Here is a 10,073-nt window from a genome sequence, read left to right on the forward strand (position 1 = left end):
TTGTATGTAAGTATTTGTATATATGTGAAATGTAAGTATTTGTATGTATATGAAATGTAAGTATTTTTGTGTATATGAAATGTAAGTATTTGTATTATATGAACTGTAAGTATGAAAACGTTTTGAACATCCTAGAAAACCATATGTTTCCTACTAAAAGTATCCTTCTACCAAGGCATCTAGTATCTGTGTGTGTCTCTTGTAAGAGTGTGTATTTTCCCAAATACAACTATCATTAACCAAAAATATAGTATTTACATTACCGTGCATCGTGTGAATGTTCACGAAGTGAATGTAATGGGGAAATAATAATGTATTGTAGTTTTATAATAAGTGACTACTGCTGTATTAACTACCTTAAACCAAATAAATTTAAAGTAACATGTGATCGGCCTGTATCCTGCTACCGCCTCAATAGTAAAATGACGATGTAAGACGCCGTAAGAAATGACATTTGGCACCCCTAGACTTGCAAGTCCCACTGTAGCGAGCAGCAAGGTGTAGGATAGTCAATCCAGTATAGATCTATGTGCAAACTCCTACGCTCCCCAATTAAGGAGATTTTGGACACAAAAACGGTCATGGCAGGTAGTGCCATGACCCGTTTAATGGCTCACATAACTGAATGTAATGTATATGTAATGTATGTGTAATGTATGTGCTAGCTGTATTGTGTGTTCTTCCTCTGTCTAGCCTGTATGTTTGTTTCTCATCACTACGTATTATGTTTGTTTCTCATCACTATGTATTATGTTTGTTTCTCATTACTATGTATTATGTTTGTTTCTCATCACTATGTATTATGTTTGTTTCTCATTACTATGTATTATGTTTGTTTCTCATCACTATGTATTATGTTTATTTCTCATCACTATAAGTTATGACTCATGTATGAACTGACTCTTTGTATGATTCATTGTTCTAGTATTAGTATTAGTAAAACCCTAAACTACGCCTATTGTAGTTTACTAGTAATATAACTTGTACGTATGAACATGAAGTATACCCTTGCTACCCAAGGATATTGAATTGACTGGAAGAACCTTTATGACTATATATGTACACATGATATATAACTAATAGTTAAACGACCTTCGGACGGATACCCGATACCCTACTCCACATCCCAACGGGGAAAAGGAAATAAGGCGGGTTAGCCTTCCTAAGCCCTTCAAACATTACTTATATAACTATACATATCTAGGCATGCAATTGACAATATAAAAGCATAAAATAAGTTTTGTAACACCTTTGAACATGATTACTATCTAAGAAAAGGTCGACTTGATGTCAGCCTATAAAACGGGTTGAAAGTATTTGTTTGATAAAACAGTTTAAGTATAAAGAAACATTTGTTTGAAACACAATTGTAAATGAGTTTGAAATGAAACATACAGTGTATAATGAACAGTTTAATAAGGAGTTTTAAACATATAAAACGTTTATGAAAATCATTTGAAGAAAAATGTCTGCTAAAACAGCTAATGAGTAGTAAATCATTTGAAGAAAACTGTTTGGTAAAACAGCTAATGAGTAATAAATCATTTGAATGCTGCTTATTAATCACATGTGATTGATATAATAACTAGCATGATTCTACTTGTATCCCCCCCCCCCATAAAAACATTTAAAACATCGATTAAGGGGTATGAACTCACCTGTAGCAAGTGGTTGGGATGAACGGACTGAAAATAGGATGCTAGGTGTCAAGTGAAGACTTGTACACACTCTATGATCCTAGATAACATATAATATCACATATGTGTACCCAGTTAGTCTCTAAACAACTAATAAACAAAGGTAAGACATCCTAGGGCATGATAAACAACTAATAAACAAAGGTAAGACATCCTAGGATTGCATCTAAGTGTTGTAGGGAAAAGCTAGTGTGTTTGGGTTCAAGGAAAACTCCATTAGGGAGTTTACGGTTTTGTTGTCATAACCAAAAGGGTTTACGGTCGTAAACCCTTGGGTTTACGGTCGTAAGCTCACCCTCTTTTTGACCATTTGTTGTTTGAAGACTTCTAAGCCAATCCAAGCATTCCTACTTCATGTTTAAGCCTTAGGAAGTGTTTTGTGGCATCAATACACTCCTAAATGGAGTTCACGGTCCATGGACCATTTCTCCATGAGTTTACTACTGTAAAATCTTATGGAACATGGTTTTATGATGTTTTCAAGTCCTAAACACTTCAAGGTTATAGCCTAGGTTAGATTCTAGGCAAAAGGAAGGAGTATGGGACATTTATACACTCTTTGGGGTGTTTACAGTTTTGGGAGATCCCCAAACCGTAAACACATATAAATGAGTGATTTTTGTGCATTTTGTGTGATAAAATCATCAAGGAAGGATCTAGACAAGTCCCTAAGGCATTGTGAAGATCTAGGCTCCCTAAGGCACCCTTTGGCACCTCACTTGGTGTTCTTGGGACATTTCCTTGATGTAATGATGTATAATAAGCCTTACAATACACTAGGATGAGAGTACTTACTAGTTAGAAGCTCAAAAAGGTGTTAAGGGCCCAAGAACACTAGTGTGTGTTCTTGGTGTTCTTGGTGTTTTGGAAATCTAATCAAAACACAAAAATGGATGGATGAAAAGATGTATAATCACTAGTAGTTATGATACATCAACTAATCAAGTCGAGAAATACTCACATTTTCTGGAAATAGGGTGAAAACCGAGATGATAGTTGAGAGTGTTTGGAGTTTACTCTTGAGTTTGCAAGAAAGAATGAGGCACTTTAGGGAGTAAACTCATGCTTAAGGCATGAGTTTACGGTTTTGGAGAAATTTTTTGGCCCAAACATAAAAGTTTGGCCGTGAATTTCTTAACTACGTGATACTTGCGGTTTTGAAATTTCAAGACCCAAGACGACATTTCCTTTCACCCGTTCGTTTAAAGATTAATTATTAAAATAATCAAACGAACATTAAATTTTCTAAAAACAAATAAAAGTGAATTTGACTTATAATTTGAAATGATTGACTTTAGGGTTTTACCGAATGAAGATTTCGGGTTGTCATAAAGTATACATGCCTACATTCATACTAAAATCAGTGTCACAATGACAAAAACAAAAGTATTACGATTGTTGGATATCACAAGTAAGCTCGGGGATGTATGGTCAGTCCAGGGAGTGGCATAGCCTGATCAACTATGCTGGTCCGAGGAGTGATTAACATATGCACAAGAATGGTTGTGATATGGCAACAAGTCTAAAAACTTACCAACACTACTACAATGAAAACATTAGAGCAGAACATAAACCTAAAATACTATAGAAGTATTTTGTGTTACTATAGTTAGTTGTTTGAGAACTAAAAAGGTCTTTATTAGTAGGTCAATGGTTGCTAAGTGGATACGCTGAGGTTATATATAACTAAGATATCAAAGACTGAGAATCTATGATCTTTGTTTTACTCCCTGTTCCTTTTTTGGTTGTGGGTTTAAGGTTATGGGCACTTATTCGAAGGTCTATCATGTTTTGATTACATATAACCAGTATTCACTTTACAAGTATTGAAGTAACCGATGAAGATTATCTTATAATTATCTAGTTAGTACGTCTAGTAATTATTTCTTTATCCCCATTTCTCACGTAGATAACATGGCTGGACCCCATCCCCACGGTGAACGGTATTTCCCAAATGAAGGCAATGCTGGATGGTTTGTAGAAGAGCCAGAAGATGATCATCCAATCCCTTTGGATGATCACCATGCTAAAGGCTTTTCGGATGGTGCTAACTCCGAGCCCAAGGTTGAGAACCTACCCCTGGTGGCTCCCAACCCAGTTCCTAACCCTCGTCCGACTTTTCAAGGTCCGACGCCTCCTTGGGTAGAATGCTTGGAGACATGGAGTGAAGAGCAAGATCAGCCCATGCATTCAACAGAGACCGAAGCTTCTATAACCTGAGTGAGGGAAGCTCAACAGACAGGGTTCTGCCAGTCCTGATCCGTAGAGTTGCCCGAAACGAAATCTAGGGCAGGATAGCTCTCCATCGCATCACAGAGGTTGATGCCAATGCAAGAATGCATACCACCAATCGCCTTGAAAGTGCTCGTGAGAGGTCTAAGAAAGACCACGAGGCCCTGCTACAAGCACTGGCTGAAACACGAGCCGAAGTCATAGAGCTCCGAGTATGCCAAAGGGTGTACGAAAGACACATGCTTGATATGGAGCGCCAACTGGCTGAACTAAGGGTTCACCAGAGGGATGACCGTCACCAGTAGGAGATGCTTTACTTTCTTTCCTTGTTATAAGGAATCGTTTTCTTGTTTATGCCTTATGTAACCTTTATGCTGCCAAAACTTTTATACTCCGGATATGATGTAAGACCTTCTACAAGGTCATTTCCCAAACTTATTACGTCATGAATATCAAGGATATCGACAGTCAGCTAATTTCTGTGTCAATCTTTGTTCAAATACTTTCACCATACTATCTTTAGAATTCTGTCTGAAACTCACTCTAGTCAAGTTATTGGGCTATGGTAATTTAACTCAGGGATCAATTCCAATTCTTGTCAAAGGTTGGATAGCAATCGTCTTGTAACCATTCTATGAACTTATTTCTACCCTTACTAGGACTACAACATAGGGATGTAGGTCAAACCCTCGAGAACATACTTCTACTCAGCACATGAATGATCGGAATACATCTAGGTTCAACCATAATCGCTCACGCACACATTTTCTTATCCTGTAACAGAATCATGTCGTCGAAGAAAAGTAATCAACCCATCAACAAAACACCATCTCTTCAGATTGATGCAGCTACCTTTCAAGCTGTAGTCTCAGTTGCCGTGACAGTTGTCATGACTCACGTAAACGCTAACAATGCAAATGTTAGCGGGATGGTTATCAATAGTTCCAATCAAAGTAACAACCAAGTACATCAACAAGTATCAAACTACCACGACACCCCGAACCTCAAACCCAAGGGTAATAAACGAAAGTTCTGGGATAGATTTAAAGACAAATCACCCCAAGGGACGAACAAGAGACAACAACCTGTGGCAGCCTTCGCGGCCACGACGTCTGTAACTCCTACTACCATCCCTACTAGTATCCCGGTTATCCCTAACCCAGCCAGGCAGTATGCTGGAAACCTACTGAAGTGCAATAAGTGCAGCTTCCATCATCTAGGTAGTTGTCGTCTGTTGCACTGCAAGAATTATAACAAGAACGGGCACACTACCCACTTCTGCAGGACTCAGATCCAACACATTACTTCAACCACCAATGTCGAAATTTCTCGGATATGTCATCTATATGGCGTAATGGGACATTTCAAAAGGGACTACCCAACAGAGAAGAGTGACGGGGGAACAGGAGGAGTTTGACCCCAGAACAACAAAAGACATCGAAGGATCCTACTATTTCATGGGTACGCTTCCAAACCGCGGTAATTAATTACACTTATAATTTCAACGTCGTTCGAATCAATTCTTAACACTTGTATAAAACAACTACAACTAGAGTCGTATCTTTGCGAGATCCCGTCAGTCAAGGGGCCCTCATGCTATGTATACTTACTTTTTGAAGTACACCTTGTTCACAGCAGTAGTCTTGTAGTTAATCTGAAGTACTGAAACTCTGTTAGAAGTTGCACTGTTGTGTTGTTTGTAACATCGTTTATGATCTAAGTCTAATGCCTCTTATTTCGAGTAGTCCGATATTATCATACAACTTGAGTCAACTCGATCCTCACAAATACCAGTTTCGTGCATACATCTCTTTCTTCGAAGTCGCCTTTCTAGCGAAGCCGACATTCCAGAACTCCAAGGTACTCATGCATAGAGTACCTTATGTTACGTACCCTTCTCGAAGAAACCTCAACAAACCTTCCCGGAATACCACTCGTACAGTACTCCAAGTTCAATCCGAAGACCCATACGGTTGATCTATCGCTGAGAAATGTATACGCAAGGGTGGTATATAATCAAGGTGCTACAGACTTAGAATTGATGATTCCGTTTTAATTTCTTTTCCTTGTTTGGATGTGATTTTAAAGAAGAATCATTTATTCGACTTCCTTTTCAATATTAATTATATACGACTCGTATACACGAAGCTGTGATTGATGAACCAAATATGACTTCTGATATGAACTTCAGGATGGAGACTGCTCAAGACTACGAGTGATCGTGCGGCCATGCGACTAAATTTAGAACCCGAACTAAGACCATCCTGTCAATCAAGACACGAGATGCAGATAGAACATAAGCACTTGTCCTTCCCATACTTCATGAGTATTCACTTTCGAATTTGAATTTCGGGACGAAATTCCTTCTAATTCGTGAGTTCCACAACAGAAGTCTATGCAATTTAAGAATAGGTTTGATGAGCAAAGTCTAATTTGTGAGTTCCACAAAAGAAGTCTATGCAATTTAGCAAAGCTTTGATGAACATTGTCTAATTTTTGAGTTCCACAATAGAAGTCTAAGCAAATTAAGCAAAGTGTGGATGAGCATTGTTTAATTCTTGAGTTCCACAATAGATGTCTACGCAATTTAGCAAAGCTTTGATGAGCATTGTATAATTCTTGAGTTCCACAATAGAACTCTACACAATTTAACAAAGCTTTGATGACCGGTGTTTAATTCTTGATTTCCCCAATAGAAGTCTATGCAATTTTGCAAAGTATTGATGAGCATTGTTTAATTCGTGAGTTACATAATAGAAGTAGTCTATGCAATTTAGGAAAGCTTTGATGAGCATTGTTTAATTCTTGAGTTCCACAATACAAGTCAATGCAATTTCGCAAAGCTTGGATGAGAATTGGTTAATTCTTGAGTTCCATAATAGAAGTCTATGCAATTTAGCAAAGCTTTGATGAGCATTGTTTAATTCTAGAGTTCCACAATAGAAGTCTATGAAATTTAGCAAAGCTTTGATAAGCGTTGTTTAATTCTTAATTTCCACAATAGAAGTGTATGCAATTTAGCAAAGCATTGATGAGCATTGTTTAATTCTAGAGTTTAATAATAAAAGTTGTCTATGCAATTTAGCAAAGCTTTGATGAGCATTGTTTAATTCTTGAGTTCCACAATAGAAGTCTATGCAATTTAAGCAAAGGTTTGATGATCATTGTTTAATTTGTGAATTCCACAATAGAAGTCTATGTAATTTAGAAAATCTTTCATGAGCATTGTTTAATTCTTGAGTTCCACAATTGAAGTCAATGCAATTTAGCAATGCTTTGATTAGCGTTGTTTAATTCTTGAGTTCCATAAGTGAAGTCGTCTATGCAATTTTGCAAAGATTTGATGAACATTTTTTTATTCATAATTTCTACAATAGATTTCTAAGGATTTAGCAAGGCGCTGATGAATATTGTGTAATTTTTGTGTTCCATAATAGAAGTCGATGCAATTTAGCAAACCTTTGATGAGCATTGTATAATTCTTGAGTTCCACAAAAGAAGTGATCCATAAAATTTATCAAAGCTTTGATGAGCATTGGTTAATTCTTGAGTTCCACAATTGAAGACTATGTAATTTAGCAAATCATTGATGAGCATTGTTTAATTCTTGAGTTCCACAATAGAAGTCTATGCAATTTAGCAAAGTTTTAATAAACATTGTTCAGTTCTTAAGTTCCACAATAGAAGTATTCCATGCAATTTAGCAAAGGTTTGATGAGCATTGTTTAATTCTTGAGTTCCACAATAGAAGTATATGCAAATTAAGCAAAGGTTTGATGAGCAAAGTTTAATTCATGAGTTCCACAATAGAAGTATATGCAGTTTAGCAAAGCTATGATGAGCATTTTCTAATTCTTGAGTTCCACAATAGAAGTCTATACAATTTAAGCAAAGGTTGGATGAGCATTCTTTAATTCTAGAGTTCCACAATAGAAGTCTACGCAATTTATCTAAGCTTGGATAAGAATTGTTTAATTATTGAGTTCCACAATAGAAGTCTATGAAATTTAGCAAAGCTTTGATGAGCGTTGTTTAATTCTTGATTCCCCCAATGGTAGTCTATGCATTTTTGCAAAGTTTTGATGAGCATTGTTTAATTCGTGAGTTCCATAATCGAAGTGGTCTATGCAATTTAGCAAAACTTTGATGAGCATTTTTAATTCTTGAGTTCTACTGTAGAAATCTATACAATTTAGCAAAGCTTTTATGAGTATTGTTTAATTCTTGAGTTCCACAATAGAAGTCGATGCCATTTAGCAAAGCTTCGATGAGCATTGGTTAACTCTTGAGTTCCACAATAGAAGTAATCTATGAAATTTACAAAAGCTTTGATGAGCATGGTTTAATTCTTGAATTCCACAACTAAAGTATATGCAATTTAGGAAAACTTTGATGAGCACTGTTTAATTCTTAAGTTCAACAATAGAAGTCTACGCAATTTAGCAAAGCTTTGATAAGCATTGTTTAATTCTTGCGTTCCACAATAGAAGTATTCTATGTAATTTAGCAAAGCTTTAATTAACATTGTTTAATTCTTTTTTTTTTTTGAAAGAGCCAAAGCTCAGCAAAATTTATTAAAAAGAATAAAAGAATACAACGCAAAGCAAAAACAAAAAATTCAAACAAAATACAAAACTAACTAACCTATCCATAACCAACTACCAAGCCACTTCCTAATAACTAAAAATAACCACCCAAAAGCCCAATAAACCCTAAAATTCTTAAAGCTAGCCCAAAGACTTATTGAAATAGGGAAAAAAGGTAACTTCACCCCCTTGCTCCACCAAAAACCCCAAACAATATAAGAACCAAAGCAAGGGGTAAGGCCCTTAAAAAAACCCTCAATCCATTGGCTAATCTTTAAGATAAAACCCACTAAACCCACAATCCTCATACCACTGTACACAAAATATAACCAATAAAAGATAACACAACTAAACAACTCAAAATTACAAAATCAAAAAAATCCTAAGAAAAAATCATTCCCGATTCTTCTGTCCCCATTCCTCTCCTCCATCATCCACTTAGTCTTCAACAGGAAACCCTCCATCTTCTTGCAACTAAGGTCCAACTCCATCCAATGCAGCAACTTTCTGCATAACATACATACACCAAAGCACAACAAACTAACACCAATACACCAGAAAATTAGAATAAGTTTCATACTAGACATGACATCAATCACATGTCTAGGATTCTCTATTTGGATAATCTCAATTAAGATCATATCCAAACAGAAAATCCCATAGGTACAAGTCACATGATTTGAGAGTAAACTCTCCAACCAGTAACAAATTCCGTCAATTCCTTTGTATAAACACTTATTCCAAAAATACCCCCACCAAGTACCAGCAATAAGATTACCCTCATTAGACTGCCTTCGCTGCCATCCCCAAAGACAAAGCTATCCAATCAACATATTATCAATCCAATATCTAACTTTCATATCTTAGGTTTTTTCCGTTCCAGAAATACCCCACACCTTGTAAACTTTATCATTGACCAATTTAGCCTTTTTCCTCAATCCCAACAGCTTTATCCGAATTTCATTTTCAACACAAGCAATCACCCCCTCAGCCTCAATTCTCCTGTTACTAAAAAGTCTAGAATTCCTTTCCTTCCAAATATGAGCAACACAACTCGCCAGCACACATTTATTTATCAAATTCTCAGCAGAATTCTTTTTAAACAAATTGCATAACTTCATAATCAGGTCATTCCAGTCTTCCATCACAAGATTAATACACATCTTATCAAAAAAATACCTCCAAATAAGATGAGAATACTCACTTTTAAAGAAAAGATGAATATGTGAATCAGGCATAACAGCACAAAACGGGCACAGAAGGTTACTTGAAACTTCCCATCCTCTCACTCGATCCTGGGTTTTCAATATATTCAAAATGGCCATCTATAAAATAAATGAGTTTCTAGGGATGCAATTACCATACCAAACAATATCATGCCAAGGGACCTTACATCCAAAAATTTTAATATCACACCACACCTGTTTGCATGCAAATTGTTTGCAATTACCATCCTTATCTCTCCAACCAGCAACATCCCTCAAATTTGGCTCAATACAAAACATAGGAGCCTCCTTCAAACCAGGAAATTTATCAACCCATTCAACCGGCCAACAAT

The 10,073-nt window shown here is 36.3% G+C and overlaps 1 protein-coding gene across 1 annotated transcript; it reads right to left on the bottom strand.

Moving 5' to 3' along the window:
* Positions 1 to 9,378: 9,378 nt before the first annotated feature.
* Positions 9,379 to 9,840, bottom strand: LOC145064296 (uncharacterized). Its single transcript, XM_079011773.1, has one exon. It carries the CDS (start codon positions 9,838 to 9,840, stop codon positions 9,379 to 9,381), a length of 462 nt encoding a protein of 153 aa, XP_078867899.1.
* Positions 9,841 to 10,073: the final 233 nt, after the last annotated feature.

This window comes from Lactuca serriola, chromosome 7, assembly GCF_051521515.1.
Source record: "Lactuca serriola cultivar US96UC23 chromosome 7, Lser_US96UC23_V15, whole genome shotgun sequence".
NCBI lineage: Eukaryota > Viridiplantae > Streptophyta > Magnoliopsida > Asterales > Asteraceae > Lactuca > Lactuca serriola.